This window comes from Parasteatoda tepidariorum, chromosome 1, assembly GCF_982258835.1.
Source record: "Parasteatoda tepidariorum strain Cologne lab strain chromosome 1, Ptep-v5.0, whole genome shotgun sequence".
Lineage (NCBI taxonomy): Eukaryota > Metazoa > Arthropoda > Arachnida > Araneae > Theridiidae > Parasteatoda > Parasteatoda tepidariorum.
In genome coordinates, this window is record NC_141755.1 from 53,117,813 (window position 1) to 53,140,480 (window position 22,668).

Here is a 22,668-nt window from a genome sequence, read left to right on the forward strand (position 1 = left end):
CGATTATCTGATAAGGTAACGAAGCGTTGGGTGAAATATAGTTTGTCTAAGGTGATAACTCCCTCCGAAATAGTTATACCCCACCATAGTCACGGCCACGGGTCTAGATCTAGACGAATGGCTAGGGGAGTTCTTATTTTAGACAAACTATACATGGCTAGCTTAAATCGTATATTGAGGAATATAACAGCTTGAAATCAGGTTAAATTAAATTAAATGCTGTAGTAGTTTTGTTGATTGCATTATCCAAGAATTAAACAGTAAAACAAAGCGTTTGGTTTGATTAGAATAAATAGTAAAGAGTAGAGTTTAACTTCACCAAAGCTGCGGTAGAAAAGAAAATAGGTTCGTAATTTAAAATCATTGGAAAAAATTAATGTTTATATGATATCCTCAGTGGTAGACGGATCATGGGTTAGAGTCCCCTTGCCGTCAGGCTAACCGTGTGAAGTTTTCCTCTCCGTGTAACGCAAATGCGGCTTAGTTCTATTCAAAGTCCTCCGCGAAGGCAAAATTCTCCCAATACTCGGTCAAAGAGTTCCTTTTTCTTCTGGATTAAGTTCAAAATTACAAGGCTACGGAGTTGAACATTGATAATCGTAAACTCAAAATTTCCTCATCAGCTCACACGATTATATCCGCAAAATGGAGTGCTTTTCTAATATTGTATCAATATAGCCAAAGCAAAATATATCAATACAATAGTGTGAGGAGTACTCGAAAAAAAAATGAAAGAAAATAGAACACATTAAGTAATAAATATCACATAAAAAACAGATAATAAAATTTAAAGAAAAACAGAATAAATCACAAAACGAAATCTATAAGGCGAGTAGCGAAGTCAAATAAAATTACATGCAAGGGAAAATTTTCAAGAATGATTTAAAATATTATATAATGATTGCTGTTAGCTTACTTGAGGCATGAACCCTAGTCCACAACCAGGGATTGTGAATCCTTTTGAACCTGGGGTTTTCCCATAGATCCGAATGGTCCCACTTTTTGGATTGTGCCGGCCTATGATACATTTCAACAGTGTAGTTTTGCCGCAACCACTCGGGCCAAGCAAACCGTATCTGAAATATTAACATTCATTTAATAACAGATACTAAAGCAATACAATAACTAAAGTTTTAAAACCATACAAAACAATTAAATGATTCAAGGAAACTTTTTTATAAAAAAATTCAATAATTATGGAAGAAATTATTGAAAGATGATAGATTAGTTGTCTTTCAAACAAAAATCTTAAAAATGCTTACAAAAAAAACGGAAATTATTTCGCCCTAGCAACATTGAATAAACATTGACAAGTGTGAAATACAGATACTTTCTTTCGGTATTTTTCGACAGTATTCACTGATATCCGCATACTTCAGTTCGATAATATCGGCATTTTTCTTTCTAAAATAAATCTAACTATCTAAAAAAGGAAAAAAAAAGAAACAAGGTTGTTTTTTGTTGATATGTTTCATTTGAAATAGTAAGCGAATTCTCAATTATTATTTTGGACCAAATAAAATCTCAAATTTTTTTTTTGAAATTAATGAGAAAAAATCTATTGTAAACGAGAAGAATTACACCAGCATAACATTTCTGTTTACCAGCATAACATCCCAGAATTAGATCTGTTCTGGTTCGGAACCATAATAAACTGAATTCAACTTTTTAAGAGATTTATGTGTTTTGGTTATGCGCATTTAATTGCATAATAACCAGAACTGACTAATAAGGCTTTTACTCATACACGAATCAAGGTTTGTGATTTTTTTTCATTTAAAGAAAAACATGATTTTTTTGATTTAAATCAGATTTTTTTGATTTTTATTCAAATACATTGTAAGAACTTAAATTTATGATTAAAAAGCTTTATAAATGTTTAATTAAATTAATATTAAAACTATATTATAACAATATTTTAGAAGCTCTAACTTACTAAAATAATTTTTCATTATAATGCATAGCAACCATTTTGAAACAAATGCATGAATGAAATTTAAAGACTAGAAGAAATAGAGAATTTAAAGAATACTTCAGGAGTCTGTCTAGGTTTTTCTGAAAGGTACCTATTTTGTGAAAATTACAGAAACATAATTTTGAAAATTACAGAAACATAATTTTGAAAATTACAGAAACATAATCTGTGAAAATTAAAAATTGTAACAGATTGTGTTTATGAATGTAGTCATTCATCAAAAAATAAATAAATATTTAATCTATATATTTTTTTATTAAAATATTAATTTTTAATCCTATATCAAAATAGATAAGTTAAGCTAAAATAAATTTGTTAAAAATCTATGTACTCATTGGAATTTTTTTTCACAAAATTTCTTTATAGAAAATCCGATAATGTCAAAGATACTGTAAACATATAATGGAAAAAAATACCAGTTATCAGTTAATAACCTCACTGCTTCAAATAGACTTTGAAAAGGAAAAATGTCACTATATCAGGAAAAAAATATCTGAATTCATCAGCCTCTTTTTTTCTATTTTTCGCATAGTAGGGTAATTTCTTTTTAATATAAACTCAAGCCTTAGAAATATACATTTTCCACCAATAAAATATAATCTAGATTTTAAATCCATGCTTTTTCAAACAAAAGGCAGAATTTTAATTAACATTATTTACATTTTTTTTTTGTTGAAAAAAAATTCATGTTTATTAATTACTTTCTTCAGCTATACAAGTCTATATTAAGACAGCATTAAATGCTTACTTTAATCTGTACTTTCAATCTTAAGAATCAAAAGATTTTTAAAAATGTAATTTCAAATGTGTTGGAACACACATCAAGAAAATCACTTCGTGAACAAAAATTAATTAATGCAGCAATTTATTTAAAATAAATTTTAAAACTAAGAAAAGAAATTAATTAAAGTATCAATAATTTAAAACACCGTTTATTAACTTTTAAAATCAATATATAGATATAAAAAAATCAGTTGATTTAAAATTAATGATTTTTTTAAAAAAAAGAATCATTTGATATAAATCATGATTTAAATCGTGATTTAAATCAAGCTGATTTAAATCAACAAACCCTGACACGAATCAATATAGATAATTATGTATCAATATTGATAAGATGAAATATAAATCAAAATTTAGTAACGACAAAAAAATATCGAGATGTTCCTTCTTTAAACAGTATTGAACAGTATAAATGCTTTTCTAATAATACTTTTTCGATGCTAAGTATCAATATTTTCTTTTGAAAGCAGAAAGAGTTCTAAACTGGGACGTGCGTTGCAGAAAAATTTATATATTCAAACAGCTATGAAAATGTTAATAACTTTTGTTTGATTTCGTATCTATTTATTCATATGTACTTTGATGTTTAACTAATTCAGTTTCATATTTTTGGAGCTTTATTTCATGTAATTCTGATCCCGAGCATGTCCCTAACGATGCCATCATTTTCTTCTTTTCAATTGTAATTGTTGAAAGAATGAATCTCTGAAGAATCATTGAAAAACGTTAAAATGTGGAGCTCCATGAACTCTTCTATTTTTTTAACATAATAATGTTGAGCAGAATCCTTTTTTTAAAAGAAAAATCATTTCGAATGACAGCTTTCCTTTCATTGTTGCGAATAAATTAAATAAGTTAATTTATGCATTTGCGTGACAAGAGAAAGACTTAATTAATTTTTCTTCGATATACAAGACGTATATTGCATACAAAGACACGTGTTTTATCATCTATCAATCGAAAAAAAAAACTTGTTTTTGAAGGACGAAGATACAGTAATCGCTGAGTCGGAACAGAATAGAACTTTATATAATCTTAAAAAATGGTAACTTTTTCAGAAATAGTACAATAGAAAGCATAAAATTCATAATAATAAAATATTGTAAAGTGTTTTGCAATCAAATCGAGATTATTTGGCGATAAATAAAATGGTTCATCTGAAAACTATGCACTTATCAATGGATAAAGAAAATGAAATCTCATCAAGAATATACAATGAAATCATACAAAATGCAAAACTAATCTTTCGAATAAATCTCGAGATATAAGACCGATGAAATTAATTTTCCTTAAAAAAAATAATTATAGTAAAAAACAATATTTCACTGTTTTTATAAACTCGCATTTATGTCAGTGAAGTTGGAATCTTACAATCGAAATTTTGACTACTTTTCGAATAGACAAATTCCTTTCGTGCCTGAGTTTAGCGTAAAACATTACATATAGAGTCCAATATATCGTTTTATTGCTGTTGTTTATCTTAGCTGATTTAGCCAATAGGCTTGACCAACTCTACGAGTACGTATGATGGTGTTAGCCTGGCTGGAAGGGCACTGGGCCCTTGTCAAAGAGTTCGTGGGTTCGATCCCCGCCGGCCGAAGTCTCCCCATATAGTAAATGGTGACTGATGCACGTTACATCTGTCGAGTCGCAAAGTCCTCCATGTTCTAATAACAAATCATATATCTGGGGGTACTGATTCAAGAGTTTCCTTGTCCTCTGGATTGAGTTCAAAATTACAAGGCTACGGAGTTGAACATTAGTAGTCTTAAACCCAAAATTGGGTCAGCTGTTCAACGTCGGATATAATATAATATATTATATTATATCCGTATAATATAATATAATATAATATAATATAATATAATATAATATAATATAATATAATATAATATAATATAATATAATATAATATAATATAATATAATATAATATAATATAATATAATATAATATAATATAATATAATATAATATAATATAATATTTTTTCCAATGCCCGCCTGGGGAATGACCTATGTCCAAGGAATGACCAAGGAGTCCCTGTCTCAAATTCTGACTAGCCTCTAGTTCCAGGCAGGAGAGGAGATAATTGTGTGTGAAATTCGATGTGTAGTATTTTCTGCAGAGTATGATTCTCTGAAGATATTTTGGTTGATGAAAAAAGGGAGATCTTACAGCTAAGGTCCTCAAAGTGGAGTGGAGCAAATTAAGTTAGAAAACTGATGTCGCTTCGATTTAACCTGCTAGTTTTAGCTGGGTACAATGAAATGGCCTTAGTGTGGCCCTATCAGGTGAAACAATACATCGTTTGTCTATCTATAGCAGCTGTTCCCAATTTTTTTCGGCAATGGAAACCTGTAGGTTCATCCAAACTTCCTTCGGGGAGGCAACAACTATTTTTAAAAAAACAAAGTACATAAAGATAATTATGAACGTATTCAACAATGATATAGCATTTTATTTTGAGATTGTTTAATAAGAGGAAAAAAAATTTTCATTGTTTTATCTTTAATAATTTTAAATTAGATTTTATGTCCTACAGCTAAATTCACATTTAGGAGCTTTGTCTAGCCTAGTACCGAATTTGTTCTTGGTGTAAGTACATAAACTGAAAACAAGTAAAATGTGGCGAAATATGGTTTTCTCTGAAATGAAAACTAAAAAGAATTGTTATAAATGTTGAAAATATTTATTCTCCTAAGACATATTTCTTCATCAGCACATAAAGTCAATTTAATTTGATTTGCAAAGCTTCTTGGAAATAAGAATGCAATTTTTTTAAATGCATGTCTTTTTTTATAATTTATTCATTATATTGTTATTAAAAATATATATATTTATATTATATATATATTTTAAGAAGTACCATTTCATTTTCATTCGCATTTCAATTTATATAATTTCATAAAGATGACCGAAATATTAAATGCATATGTCTAATTCATTAAATTTAAATATAATCAATAGTTGCAAAATTACTGCGGTTAAAAAAAAGCCTAACTCTCGAAACCCTTTTAACTCTTCCACAGAACCCTAGGGTCCCACGAAACACCATTTGGGAACCACTGATCTGTAGCAATGTCGATTGCGTGAATCGGCATAATACAAAACCTTTGATAATTAAATTCATAATTCTTATAAATTGACATAATAAACTAATGATTCTATTTATTGAATGATGATTATTCTTCATAATAAACTAATGATCCTTTAGAATTGATTTCGATCTCATTCGATTTAGTATAAAACAATGCATAAAATCTAAGGTATCGTTTGTCAATATCAAACGCGTAAAATTTTGTAAGTACTATACTGTACTTCTGATTTTTAAAAACTCCTACAACTTTTAGTACTATTCGATTAAGCGCTTTGGAAACTGTGTACCTTAATATAAGCAGAAAGCTTGGATTGGATGGGTATAAATACAAAAGTGTAATTTTAATTTAAAACGTAATTGATAGCATCTATAAGATCTATCAATTTGAGCTTGATCTCATTAAATTCGGAGTAGAAATGCATATCAGAAGCCATACCTCACTTGTCTATGTTGAAATGGTTTTAGTTTCGCTCTAAAAATGTCTATTGACTATAAAAATATAATTAGTTTCTAAAAATGACTATTTAGCATATTCTAGGTCACCCAGCCTAGAATATGTTAAGTAGATATTTTTCTCTATTAAAGATTTGTTTGTAAAAAAATCCTTATATGACTGAAAAAAAATTGATGCCATTATTTTAAATCAGCTTATCATCAGCTTTTGAAATCATTGAAATCAGCTCGCTTGTGCCATAAATACTTAAAAATGACATTACATAATTTGAAAATAATAGTTAGCAGATTAAATAATTCCAAAAGTCTAAAGTACACATGAATTAGGTTAAAAATATTATTTAAAAAAAAAAAAAATTTCTATCTTGGATTTTGAAATGATAAAGCAACCTATTAATATCTCTCTAAGTTTTTTTCTTCTTTGTATCAATATTTTCAAAGAAACATTTTTATCTATGATGATTATGAAGACTCAAAGCTTACGAAATAGATGAACGATTTTTATTTTAATCTTTTATAACAAACATTAAACGACTTTTACTTTCAGTAACGTACAGAATCTGCCTTTTCTTTTCTTCCTCAAAAGATATTATAAAAAGAGAGAAACGCAAACTTAATAGGGCTGTACAGATACAACATTATCAAGTAATTATTTGGAAAAGTACAGTCAGCAAAAAAAGACCTCTATTACTTTTGAACTGTTAATCAGATCTTCAATCTGTAAAATGTTATGGCAATATTTCAAAAGAAAAAAATCTCTTGAATTATATATAATAGTTATCTATAACCGTTGCAGAATATTTTTATAGAATGGAAAAATATACCCTGAAACCAAATTTTATACAATTTTCACTATTAGGGGAGCTTGCAAAAAAATTGGAATGTTGCCGACTTTTGGCATCGGTAAAATCAGATTTACGTCAAATTTAAAAAAAAAAAAAAAAAACGATTCTTTCAGATTTTGCAAAAATTTTGTATTTTGCCATTCTTTTAAGTGATGCCAAAAATTGTATACCTTACAATGCAAAATATTTGCGACTATTGTTAAATGAAATATTTATAAATATTTATTAAAAGCTATATTTTGCATGAAACTATCTTTGGATAAAAGAATTTTATATTCAATTCGCTTAAAAGGCTTTCGAATTATGGCGGAATATGCAAAAAGTAAAATTAAGATTAATGGGTTCAGGACACCTCTTCTGACCAAACTATATTCTCTGAATTCAAAGAAAGTACGGTTTTTGTGGCAAAATACAAAATTCGTAAAATATAGTCCGCACTAATTAATTAGCATACATGAGGTCATTCCCTTGAACCTTTAAGATTAAGTTTTCCAAAATGTCCAATTATTCCAAAGGTCTAATTATTCCAAAATTTTATTCAGGTTGGTCCGTTTTTTATCTTACGCACTGTACAATGTGAAGTACCACAATTTGGCAATGCAAACTTAAAATGGGGTGTCTTTTCAATACCATTCAATAATTAGTTTTTTAAATTAGATTTTAACCAATTTTTTATTAATAAAATGGCATAAAAATCTAGATTTAGGTTTCAAAAAAATCTTAAAAATCTGAAGACATAAAAGTTTTTGTATTTTACAATTGATAAATCATTAACAAATAAATTGATAAAAAATATTTAATTTATCTGAATTCCACATTATATTGCATATTTGCCTTTGGGGTTGATGGCTCAAAACTTTTTGAGAAAGAATTATTGTAGTTTAACCAATCATTTAAAAGTTATAAGGAGAAATGTGACACGTTAAAATAACATTAGAGCAACAAATTTTTGAACCTTTAACGGTTAAACTATAAAAACCATTTTTTCAAAATTTTTCTACCTCCATTCTATATTTTGGGGACGATAAATCCAAATTCGATGGGGGAAAAAAAGGCAGGGCTCGAAAAAACTTAGAAATTTTACCCGTCCCCGAGGACGGCTTGTCCAACAATGTACCCGTCCTCCTTTGAAACTAACCCGTCGCTTCTAAATAAATAAAAATATAATTTTCTCTTATTTATTACTAACAATTATATAAATTGCACAATGAATTAGTAGTTACTAGGATTACAAATACTAGGATAACATTATACGGTAATAAAAGAAATACTAGGTTACTAATAGTTAAGTATTTCTTTATTGAAATAATTTATTTCTTTAATGAAATAATTTAAATAGCGAAGGTCAAGTTATCTGTCAATTATCATGTCAATTTATCCGATGGTACTGCGTTTTTTAAATGAATCAAATACGACGTTTGCCAGTTCCACAATCAAGCCAATGATTTACAGAGGTTTCAGCACAGAAATCTAAAATGGGATTTCCATTAAGGTAGATGTTCATAATTGCGGTTGACGCTTCTTGTTTAAGACCAGTACGTAATGTGTTTTTTTGTAAGTTCATTGCTGAAAAGCCCCTTTCAAAAGCTGCAGTACTCCCAGACAGAGAAAACATCAATTCCACCATGCGCAGTATGTTGCTGTATTTCGAGATTAGAGGGTCATTTTAGAAGTGAGGAGCTAGACTCTTGTAAGATAACAAAAATTGAAAATATATCACGGACGTTAAGGGGAAAATGGCCGTCCGTGCAGACGTTGGATTCGAGAAATTTGTTGTCCGCGGGGAATTTTTGACCGCCGAGGACGGGCGGTTTTTCGAGCCCTGAAAAAAGGTATATTTCTTCAGAAAAATTGTGTTATTTGGGCAAAATAAGCATATTCCACCGCAGTTACAGTTAACTGTTATACCCATTTTTATAGATTTCTTTTAGATATTACCAAAGCACTTTACAGAAAAAAAATCCGACCAAATGATCAAATATTATAAGAATAATCCGTTTTATTTTACTACCATTATTGTCAAAACTACCAGAATATGGTAAAATTTATTGTTTCTGTCTAATGGGAACACCAGAATCCTCGATAAATGTTACCTAAGTGCTTTGGTAAAACTAACAATAAAGTGGTTTTTATAGAATGCGAGAAAATTTGGTAAACTTCGGTAGTTTCATCATCATACTTTAGAGCATGACATGAAAACCATTTAATTTAACCGGTTAGATTTAATTTTCACTTTTAAAAAAAATGTGATGTAACAAGAATTCCACTTTTAAAAATCGGAATTTTCAGTAAACAGCTACCATATAAACGGTTAAATTGCTAAATGAATGGTTTAAATACCATATATTTTGTTTTTATAAACTAGAATTATATTATTTTCACCAGGAATGTCTTTACTATACTGAACGGTAATTTTACCAGAATGTTTTTCTCCGTGCACGACATCAAGCGTCGTCATTTACAAAAAATCCAAACTGAATTATATTCTTAAAAATGATGCAAAAAATGCTATACGTAACAATTCAATATTTTTTCCGAACTTTATTAAATAAAATAATAAAAAATAATAAATATTTACTAAAAGTTATTTTTTGCATAGAATTGTCATTGGATTTTATAAATATTTGCAAAATTTTTTTAATTCGCTTAAAAAGTTCTCGAGATATTGCGAAATACGCAAAAAGTAAAATTAACAATAAAGGGTCCAAACCTGAAAGCGCTTTTCTGACCAAACTATTGGGGCCATATATCCCAGATTGCGGCTTCCCCCTATATTTTGAAGGTCAGAAATCCGAACCCGTCAACAAAAAAAGGTATGTTTATTCAGAGAAAGTAAGTTTTTGTGTCTGATTTCGTTACCTAAAATATCGTCTACACTTTTTAATTAGTATATTTCAGGTCACCCATTCCCTAGACCCATTAAGATTGAGTCCTAAAACGTGAAGATCCGATCATTAGATCAAAAGTTATTTAGGGTGGTCCGTGTTTTTTTCCCCCCGCCTTGTACACCTCGCTTGCACCAACCGGTTTTCGTGGTTTTTCTCTCCGCGTAACGCTCTTAAAAAATTATAATTCATAAAAGAGAGCCGTGGTGGCTCAGGAGATAGAACGTTCTCCTTTCAATGAGGGGAATCGGGTTCGAATCCCAACGATAGCTGGTCGATGCTAATTCCGCACCCCGCTCGCACCAACCACAGCATGGAGCTAGGAGTAGATGGAGGAGACACTAGCAGAAATTCGTGAAACCGAAAGCTCGGCAATGTTAACCGCGAAATTAACCGTCGGCCATCTTACTTACTTCAAAACATTGGCAGTTGTAGCTCGTTCATGCTTGAATTGTCGTATGTTCGGACAGTTATTATCATTTTTATTTTATTCGTTATTCGAGTAGTCTTACTTTGTCTTATTATTTTTTCTTGGACTTCTTATTATTTAATTATGACTTCTTGCATCTTAAGGTTTTATGTTACTTTTTAAAAATTTCAGCTGTAGTTTTATTTATTTCTGTCGAAGTTATTCATCTGAAAATTGATATTTTTTAAAACCAAAAAGTGTCCCATTGCATTCCAAATATGAAATAGATAAAAAAAAAAATTTAAATTTATTAAAAATCTAATATTATATACAAGTGATTGCATGTAATATTAGACAATAATAAAGTACTCCATGATTACATATACATTTATTCTAAGCTTTATAGTGATGTAGTTTTTGCTTAATGTTAAGGTATTGATAGTTTCTGTTCCATACCTTCATTTAATGTATTTCCCCTAAAAAAATAATAATAATTTTTATTAAAGCGTAGGGTTTTCTAATCCCTAAACAAAGTCCTTTTTTAAATCAAACTGATTTATTTTAAATTTAGCAATAATCAGTTTCCTATTTATAGAGAATATATATATATATATATATATATATATATATATATATATATATATATATATATATATATATATATATATATATATATATATATATATATATATATATATATATATATATATGTAACATAAAAAGCTTCAATTAATCTTTTTATGTTAGTTTCTTTGCTATAAAACCTCATCCTAATTAATTATTCTAAACGAAATACTTTCTCACACTTTTAAAAGCCACATCCTGTTCTTAAATCTATTTTTGGCTCAACTATGCATTTAATTAAGAGCAGGACATATCTCCCTATGCTCTGTGTGGGAAAAGCGAGTTTTCTTTCATAAACCAATAGTAATCCTTATCACTTCCCTTTTCCCCTCAAATATAACAAAATAGAGGGAAATTCCTTTGCTACTTTCCCTAAGATAAAAACTTAAGCACACAGTTTTTGAGTGCGATTTGGAGCTCCGCCTTTGCTAGAAAATGTCTTAAATATACTATGTGAAGCTAATAAAATATTTTTTTAGCTTCACATAGTATATTTAAGACATTTTCTAGCAAAGGCGGAGCTCCAAATCGCACTCAAAAACTGTGTGCTTAAGTTTTTATCTTAGGGAAAGTAGCAAAGGAATTTCCCTCTATTTTGTTATATTTGAGGGGAAAAGGGAAGTGATAAGGATTACTATTGGTTTATGAAAGAAAACTCGCTTTTCCCACACAGAGCATAGGGAGATATGTCCTGCTCTTAATTAAATGCATAGTTGAGCCAAAAATAGATTTAAGAACAGGATGTGGCTTTTAAAAGTGTGAGAAAGTATTTCGTTTAGAATAATTAATTAGGATGAGGTTTTATAGCAAAGAAACTAACATAAAAAGATTAATTGAAGCTTTTTATGTTACATCCCCCTTGAAAGGGTAGCAGTCATGGTGAGTGATGTTAGGCCACGCAGATAGCAGTTGGAAGGCAAAAAATATTTTATTAGCTTCACATAGTATATTTAAGACATTTTCTAGCAAAGGCGGAGCTCCAAATCGCACTCAAAAACTGTGTGCTTAAGTTTTTATCTTAGGGAAAGTAGCAAAGGAATTTCCCTCTATTTTGTTATATTTGAGGGGAAAAGGGAAGTGATAAGGATTACTATTGGTTTATGAAAGAAAACTCGCTTTTCCCACACAGAGCATAGGGAGATATGTCCTGCTCTTAATTAAATGCATAGTTGAGCCAAAAATAGATTTAAGAACAGGATGTGGCTTTTAAAAGTGTGAGAAAGTATTTCGTTTAGAATAATTAATTAGGATGAGGTTTTATAGCAAAGAAACTAACATAAAAAGATTAATTGAAGTTTTTTATGTTACATCCCCCTTCGCCAAAATTGTCTAATTAGAATCCAAAAATTTTGAAATTATCTATTTGCAAAATCTTCCCTATGGTAGACGTACAAATAATATAACCAAATTTGTAATGGTAACAATATATAAAAGTAATATAAATTATAAAACATTTACATATGTTCTCATTGTAAAAAATTTAACACAATCAAAAATCTGTAGTAGCATCATCAGCAAATTTAAAATTTTCATTTTCAACAGTTTTTTGACTTAACAGTTTTTTCAGTTTCAAAAGTCTTTTGTTTAAAAATCACAACACAGCTTTTTCACTATAAGAAGTATTCTTCATAAAAACACTATTTAAGTTAACTCTTCAATCATGATAAAAAAATTTTTAAACATTTGTTAGAAATGTGTAATTTAAAATGTAAAACACAAAATACAAAAAAAAAAAAAAAAAAAAAAAAAAAAAAAAAAAAAAATATTTTATTAGCTTCACATAGTATATTTAAGACATTTTCTAGCAAAGGCGGAGCTCCAAATCGCACTCAAAAACTGTGTGCTTAAGTTTTTATCTTAGGGAAAGTAGCAAAGGAATTTCCCTCTATTTTGTTATATTTGAGGGGAAAAGGGAAGTGATAAGGATTACTATTGGTTTATGAAAGAAAACTCGCTTTTCCCACACAGAGCATAGGGAGATATGTCCTGCTCTTAATTAAATGCATAGTTGAGCCAAAAATAGATTTAAGAACAGGATGTGGCTTTTAAAAGTGTGAGAAAGTATTTCGTTTAGAATAATTAATTAGGATGAGGTTTTATAGCAAAGAAACTAACATAAAAAGATTAATTGAAGCTTTTTATGTTACATATATATATATATATATATATATATATATATATATATATATATATATATATATATATATATATATATATATATATATATATATATATATATATATATATAAGGATTTGTGAAGTTAAACCTTTTTAAAGAAATTGTTTATTGCTCTCAGGGCTAAGATACTTTAAGTTAGTCACTAGAATACTGTGATAATATTTTCTCAATCTCTAATTTTTATTTGTTTTTAAGAAATATTTTGACAAAAAATTTTTTAACTAATTTACTCAGTAAGCTATTAAAAATGTCATATTTTAAGTATTCATAAAATTTTCATAGTATAAATTATTTAGGTATATTAATATGGATTTGTATAGACTAATTTTTAGCAAGAGAAATGAACATAAATTATGTATTGCACTTTCTGAAATTCTTTTTTTAACAAGAAACATCTTTCAATATTGTGGTATTCAATTTTATTTTCTATATTGAGCTATGAGTTAGCTCTATGGATGTGACATATTGATAACCGCTCAGAGCTTGTTCTTTAAATTCTAATTTTTCTTAACGTAATAAGTTTATCTACCTTTACTAGTATAATAATTAGTAAGTTTGAACTCTTAAGTTTGAACTTATAAAACTCTCAGGGTGGTTGAAATTTTACAATTCTTAATAAATTTAATTATATTTAAGTTGTATTGATAAATACATAGCGATTGTAAAATGAAATAGATCTACTTTTGTTTTAAAAATTCTCCAAGTTAAAGCATTTTTTTTTCTAAATGTTTTTGTTGTATACCTTTTGAAAACATTAAATGTGTTTTTCTCTACATTTAAGAATCTTTTTCTGGATTTATAAAGTTCAATGCACCCCTCTAAGGAAATTGTTAGTTGCTTTTTGTTGTATACATTAAATGTACATAGCTTCATTGAAAGCATTGAACATGTTTCTCTCTCAATGTATATATATATATATATATATATTATTATTGTTTTTTTTTAATGCATAGAATTTTCTAATCCCTAAGCTAATTTTTTTTCTTTCAAATTTAATAATTTTGAAAACAGCTATATTCAATTTATAAACAAAATATATGTATATATTTAAGGATCTGTTTCTAGATTTTTCAATGTGCCTTTGCTCTGGTTTAAGAATTATTTTTTTTTTAAATAATCACTAGAATACTGTGATAATATTTTATTAATCTGTAACATATTTTTCCTTTTTTTTAATAAACATTTTGACATATTTTTCTTTAAATTGATTTACTTTGTATGCAATTAAAAATGTCCTATTTCAGTATTCATAAAACTATCAAAGTATAAATCTTCATATGTATGGATTTATTTTTAGCAAGAGAAATTTGTATAAATTTATGTATTTCACTTTCTTAAATCATTCTTTAACAATAAACATCTTTCAATATTGTGGTACTGTGGTGTTTTCTACTTAGAACTGTAAGCCTCATGCTATACTTTGTGGTGCATGAGGAGTTTTAAGTCGTTTAAATAAAATAAAAAAAATATTGTGGTATTCAATTTATTTCTATATTCAGCTTGGAGTTAGCTCCATGGATGCAACACATTCATAACTACCTAATATTTTTTTTCCCTGTCTTTTCTTAAAATAATTAGTTACCTGACTTTTTGGACCTTTAAATTTCTGGATAATAAACTTTTTTATCTTCTTGAAATTGTTTTGAAAAGTGCATAGTGATTGTTAAATGAACTTGACCTAATATTAACTTTACCAAGAATTCCATTTGTTTCAAAGATTCTGTCAAGTTGAAATGTTTTTTCCAAAAGTTAGAAATACGAAAATTCTAACGGCTAAATAAAAAATGGAGAAAGCTTGGATGGATGGATCTCTTATTTAACTTAAAAGACTAAACTCGACACTTTAAAGCAAATTAAGAACCCTTCAAAACCGCCCTCCAAGCTTCGTTTAAAAGCATGGATTAACTAGAAATAGAAAGATGTATGAGCGCACAACGACGCAGCAAGTAAGATGGCGGAAAACTCTCGCGGTTGCTTCACCTTGAAAGGAGTGGGCTAATGGGAGTGTCTTCTCCACTTACTCCTAGCTCCATGAACCACAGTACTGACGTAAAATAACCTCATTGGTAGACGGATCATGGGTTAGAGTCTCCTTGCCGTCAGGAAAATCGTGGGATGTTTTCCTCTCCATGTAACGCAAATGAGGGTTAGTTCCATCAAAGAATCCTCCGCGAAGGCTAGTTTCTCCCAATGCTAGGATCCAGGAGTTCCCTTGTCTTCTGAATTGGGTTCAAAATTACAAGGCTAAGGAGGTGAACATTGGTAGTCGTAAACTCAGAGTTGGGTCAGCTGTTCAACGCCGGTTATAAAATAAAATAAAATAAAATAAAATAAAATAAAATAAAATAAAATAAAATAAAATAAAATAAAATAAAATAAAATAAAATAAAATAAAATAAAATAAAATAAAATAAAATAAAATAAAATGAAATAAAATAAAATAAAATGAAATGAAATAAAATAAAATTTTAATCAATGCTAAGATTGAAATATTTCAGAAGAAGAATAATGAAATAATAGGAACGGGAAAATAAAATACTCAATAAAATTGAAAAAAATATAAATCCTTTCATTGAGAGTTACATCAATGCATCGAATTAACAAAACTTGCATAAAATTTCTTTTTTAAAAAACTTTTTTCGAAAAGAAAAGTTGTTATTGATATACTGACCAAAGAGAAAAAGAAAACAAACATGTACCTCAAAAACAAGCTCGAAACTGACAAAATTTTAACTTTGTAAACTAAAAAAGATACAAAACAGAATGCTTTTGTTCCGAGTTAATTCATTAAAATATTTCAGAAAATTTTCCTTTAACCTTCGTATTAAGAGTATTTTAGCACTAAAATAGGTTTTTTATTGTCAGGAAAGTTTACAGATAAAATCTTTAAATCTCTGTTTTCCTGATTAAAATACCCATCCTTCCCTTTTATTAATCATTGTTGCAACCTTTAAAGAATAGACTTCTAAAGGAACTGCAGTATAATGAAAGATTTTATTATTTAAATAAGTCAATCAGTTGTTTAAACACATTGGCCATTAAAAAACGTCGTCTCGATTATTAACTTAGGAGGTAATTCACTTATTTTCTCATCGAATTTCCTTTAATAACTGTAAACAAACGTAGGAGTCATAACTCAACATACAATAAAAAATGTTACAAACGGTAGCACTTACAGCTACAATATTCAATGCAATAGTCGATGACGTCAATACGGGTTTCATGCAAGTGGTAGCCTTATTATACATTCTTTTACCGTATCTACGCTTTAAAATATTAATGTTATAAATATTACATCTCCAAGATAAATATTAACATAACAAGTGGTAGTCCTATTATTATTTTTTTATCGTATATTTTATGTTAAGAAAAAGATAAATAATGATATAAATATAACATCTCTAAGATAAATATTAGCATAACAAGTGGTAGCCCTATTTTATTTATTTATTTTTTATATAAGAAAAAGATATATATAAATGTCATAAAGACTACATCTCTAAGATTAACATAACAAGTAACAGGTTATTTATACAACATAACAAGTGGTACCCTTATTATTTTTTTATTACCGTATCTTTTATTTTACGAAGAAGATAAATAGCCTATTTATAGCCCTATTTTATTTATTTATTTTTTATATAAGAAAAAGATATATATAAATGTCATAAAGACTACATCTCTAAGATTAACATAACAAGTAACAGGTTATTTATACAACATAACAAGTGGTACCCTTATTATTTTTTTATTACCGTATCTTTTATTTTACGAAGAAGATAAATAGCCTATTTATAGCCCTATTTTATTTATTTATTTTTTATATAAGAAAAAGATATATATAAATGTCATAAAGACTACATCTCTAAGATTAACATAACAAGTAACAGGTTATTTATACAACATAACAAGTGGTACCCCTATTATTTTTTTATTACCGTATCTTTTATTTTACGAAGAAGATAAATAATGCCATAAATATAACACCTCTAAGATAAATACTAACATAACAAGTGGTAACCTAATTATGTATTATTTTATTAACCTATCTTTTTGTTAAGAAAAAGATAAATATTGATGTTATAAATATTACTTCTCTAATATAAATATTAACTTAAAAATGATAATCGTTATTTATTTTTAGAAAAAGGATTCGGCTCTAAATGAGAACGTTGGTGAGTGAGACGTAGGAATATGTAAGAATGAAATGAAATGATTATATAATCTTTTTTCCTTCTCGATGCAGTTGAACAAATTTAAATTAAATACATTTTGATAGCTCGAGTAAGAAATTTGTCACATTTAGTTTCAGATTAAAATCCAAAAAGCATACCTACCAACTTATACACTATCTGAGGATTATTTTCCTTAGTGGTGTTAAAAAAATAAAACGATTTATAATTGTAGAAAAAAATATTCTTTAAATCTTGCCAGAGCTTAAACCAGGATTGTACATCTATCAAGAATTTTTGTATATGTACAGGGGTCTGTTTAGAAGAAATTTGGGCCCTAAACGGACCCTTCACAAAATATCTTTTCATAAAAACGGAAATTTCACAAAATATTTTAACTTAAAAACGGACCCTTCACAAAATATTTTAACTTAAAAACGGACCCTTCACAAAATGATTTTTCTTTTAATCAGACCCTTCACAAATTTGTTTATCTTCATTATTATTTTGTTAATCGAATAAACCCTTTCCAGGGCAGAAAACAAGAAAGATGGATGTAAACGAATTAAGTTTTGTCTTTGGCAGACGATTCTTCCATTATTCGTTCGAAATTAATATTCTGCGTTCAGCAGTATAGGCTTAATACCAAATATTTGTATGTTGCATCTCTAATTTAGATCTCTAATTATTTTGTTGTTTATTTTTTAAAATTAAATTTTTTTAATTATAATTTTACAGTGTTGAGCATAATCTTGTATGTCTTTACAATTTAAAAACTCCTTGAAAAAAATTTTTTTTTGCAATAACGGACCCTATTTGCACAAATTCGTAAAAGCGGACCCTGGTTGAAAGAATGTGAGTAATTTTTTCACAATTTCACGAAAAACGGACCTTTCACAAAATGTCTGGACAGACCCCTGATGTAGGGGAGAGTGGGGTCAATTGTAACAGGGTACGATTGTAACAGAGCAAAAATTTCGAGTGTCGGGTTTTAGATTTGGTTCTTAGGTGGCGCACAAGGTGTATTTAATAAATCTACATGTACACCCCTGCTGGCAACCATTTCTAGGTACTTTTGAAAGAGTTACATCACAAAAGATATTTTCACGCTACGCAAGTAATTTTTTTGGTATTAGAATATTATATTGCAACAAAGTAATTTTGTTTAAATAAATAAAAATTATTAACCGAATATGTAAGTGGACACCTTAATTAACATTTCAGAAAAGAAAAGATTAGTTTAGTTAATTAACTAGCATTGTTTTTAACAAATGAAGCTGAAATGGCGTCTTGGGGACAATTGTAACAATAAGTAAAGGGACGATGGTAACAGCTGAAAATAAATAATCTTATGCTTACAAACAATTACTTAACTCTTTACTTACCAATAGTAATTACTTACCAATAGTTTCCTATATCATTTATATTATGTTGCATGTGCATTATTTTATTTGTCACCTTTCATAGCATAAATTAAAATTTTTAACCCCTTAAAGTTAAAAGTTTAACCCTTTAGGTCTCTACTCATTATTATTTTTACTCCTAAAATATCACTACTATTTTGATCAATAAAAAAATATATCACAACTATGATAATATGTATAATTAACTATGTTTTAGTTGAATTTATGAACTGTTACAATTGACCCCGTAAGTGGGGACAATTGTAACAAGTGCACGACTGTCGAAAATTGTTAATTACTAATATAATAACATTTAAAATAAGGTATTTTTTTTTCTACTAGAAAATAGTCTACTTTACTCGTCTGTCAATTAATACTGATAATATATTGGATTTTTTGTTAGTTAAAAATAGTTAAGTAAAAAATGTTACAATTGACCCCACTCTCCCCTATAGTTTCTTTGAATGAAGTGGTCGACGAAATCATTTTAAATTACATTTATAAATCCAAGAATAAATAGAAAAATAGATAGTTTAGTAACCATTTTAGTGATGAAAAAAAATATTCCAAAAATTCAAAAGAATTGACGGTTATAAGAGCGGAATCTTTTCCATACAACACCAATTAAAAAGTTTTTTTTTTTTTAAACGAGTTTTAAATAGTTTTCTCTTACTGTTTTATTTTAAGGTTTCAATTTTTGATTTGAACTTAGGTGAAAGCATCTTTAACAACTATTTTTTATTGCTATTATAATTTATTGACCTAAGTATATACAATTAAAAATAAATTATTGACATACAATTAAATACTTGTTTTATAAAATGTATAGATTTCAGGCTTGGGATAATTTGGGCTTTAAAAAAAATAATAAAATCCTTTGCTGTAATAAAAACTTGGCAACAGTGAGACCGACCTCATAACCAAGACGACTATGAATAAAAATTATTTTAATAAATCTACCAAAAACTAATAAATAAACAAATATAAATTATACAATTAATATTGCTTACTTAACGGCAAGCATATTATTGAAAATTTCATCAGTCATATATGTAATTTCTTTAAAAATAAAATCGCTCTAATATGCGCTACAATGAGAATAATTTTAATTGTTATAAAAATAAGGAAGAAGGAAAGAATCGTATGAAATTCAAAGGTGTGTAAATGTTATTTTACACACAGACAGTCCGCTATATTAAAAGCAGGTGCACATAGCGTGTTGGAAAAGAGATTAAATATATTGAGAGATTTAGAATACAAGCAAATGGAACTGTTGGGAAATTATTGTAAATTAATATGCACAAGACGAATATTGAAACAAATGGTAGATCTATTTTCTAACAAAAACATAACTACAGTAAATTCAAGGCACATTAATTAAGAAATAAACAAATCAGCAAAGAAGAATAAGAATAAAAATAATGGTTACCGACTGCTGAACTACAATTTGATTTAATAAACTTTATTTATTTATTTACAAACTGATTCTCTAATGCGCTGTTTCGTCTTTATTTTCGAACTGATTCTCAGATTTACTGATTTCCTAGTTCAGTAATTCGCCAGTTACCTATGAACTTGCGCTGTTATTAAACATTTAAAGCAGTTTAATAATTATATAGTTTATAATTAAACTGCTATATAAATAACATCTACAGTTTAATATGCTCTTGTTAGCTAGTTATAATAGCTCCTGGAAAATCGAACTTTTTTTCTTTTTTTTTCAAGTCGTATTTTTAACTATTCGACCGATTTCGCTCAAATTTTGTATTTTGCCATGTAAAATTACATTCTTTAAAATGTGGTAAAAATTTGCATACCTCACAATTCAAAGTTTTTCGAATAATATTAAATAAAATAATAAAAATAATAAATATTTACTAAAAGTTATTTTTTGCATGGAATTGTCTCTGCTTAAACGAATATAATAATAGTGAGCAAATGTTTTTCAATTCGCTTAAACAATTCTCAAAGATACGGCGAAACACACAAAAAATAAAATTAATATTCAGGGCTCCAAATTTTGGACTGCCCTCCTGATCTAACTATATGACCTTATTTCCCAGATTGCGGCTATCCCCTATTTTTAGAAGGGGTTATAATTCAAAGCCGTCAAAAAAAAGTATGTTAATTTAGAGAAAGTACATTTTTGTGCCTAATTTCATAATTTAAAATAACGTCAGCACTAATTAATTAGCATATTTAAGGTCAACCCCCACGAACCATCAAGAGTGAATCCTAGATGATCATATTCATAACCCGTGTTGATCATATTCATCAGTTATTCACGGTGGTTCACTTATGTTTTGGGGCACAGTATACATTTATTAACTTTGTTAATTAAGACCATGTAAGAATCCGCTTTGAGCATGAAAGCGTTAAAAGACTCTGGTTTTAAAATTAAATACAAACTGTTGCACTCAGTTATTTCCCCACCCTTTTAGCATTTATCTTGAAACATTAGATGTTTTATAGTTAAACATGTTATAGTAAAACACGTTGTAACGAATATTTTTTTAATTATTATAACAGTCGTTGAACAGCCCGTTCAATTTCGAATTTACGACAATCAATGTCCACAACTCCTTATACTTCTAATTTTGAACCCATCCAGAAGACAAGGAAACTTTTGGATCAAGTATTAGGAGAAATTTGCCTTCGTGGAGGACTTATTGATGGAACTAACCCACATTTGCGTAACACGGAAAGGAAATCCGAGGTAACCACCCACGGTTAGCCTGACGGCAAAGGGACTCTAACCCATAATCCGTTTATCACTGAAGATATTTTTACGGCAGCACTGTGGTAGGTGCGTTTCGGGTGCGGAATTCGTATCGACCAACCACAGCTGGGATTAGAAATCGGGTCACTTCATTTGGAGGGGGGGGTGCTCCATCCCCAATAACAAATGCTGAAACATATTAGAACACGTGTAAAAAAATTTGAATCATCATTATAATATTAATTCAAATTTTTTAATTTGATGCTAATTAATATGTATAGCTGGGTAACTAAACTAAATTAAGAACTAAATTAAGAAGTAGCTAATGCATTTAAGCAGTAGTGAATGCATTAAGTTGATTAAAAATCTATTGTGCTACCATTGTTTTTCCATAAAGTTTCTTTCCAATCAGTGCAATATATAAAATAAATTAACTTTTTATAGCAGTGTTACGTTAAAATTTCTTTGCGGTAGAGATGAGTTTCTTAAAAACAATTCATTTAGCTTATTACCTAAAATTAATCAGATTTTGAGGACCATTTTTTTAGGTAGAGTTTTTAAAATTTTACCCACTGTTGATAATATAAATTTGAATTTCTCTGCTTATAAATAAACGAATTTATAAATTCGGTGTTTATAACTACAAATAAACTCCAAGAGAAATACTCAAACGAGCGAACGCATAAAGAACCACTAGAGAAAATAACTCCCCAGTTTTAGATCATCTTCTTGACCCGACGCAAACCTTTATTGTTACCCGCATTTACACAAACAAAGCTATTCATTAGAATTTTTCTTCTGTTGGATTTTGTGAAGTTACCAAGAGAGGATCGGACAAATCATAGATGGAAAAATAGCTTCCCGCCGACTTTAAATAATTAATGACGTCGATGGTAAGTATACATCCCACAATCTTAAAAAAATGTTAAGCTAAAAGAATGCATCCACTTAATTTAACTGTTATTATGTGACCACTGTTTTGTAAAGACCCTCTTCCCATAAATATATATAAAGTCTGGCATTAATTGATTATATGCGGGAGCAATTTTTACTTGTCATATTAATTATTTTTTTATCATTTTAAAATTTATGTTGTACCCTGAGAGCTCCGAATACAATAAAA

At 28.3% G+C, this 22,668-nt stretch overlaps 1 protein-coding gene across 4 annotated transcripts in view; it reads right to left on the reverse strand.

The window, feature by feature from the left end:
* The window catches only part of snu (ABC-type transporter snustorr), a 69,170-nt gene that overhangs the window by 44,977 nt on the left and 1,525 nt on the right, over positions 1-22,668 (reverse strand). For 2 of the 4 annotated variants that reach the window (XM_071179806.2, XM_071179807.2), the window contains exon 2: positions 917-1,076. The exons of the other annotated variants lie outside the window; for them this stretch is intronic. In XM_071179806.2, coding sequence (XP_071035907.2) covers positions 917-1,076 — 160 coding nt within the window. The remainder of the gene's footprint in view (positions 1-916; positions 1,077-22,668) is intronic. 4 annotated transcript variants of the gene reach the window in all.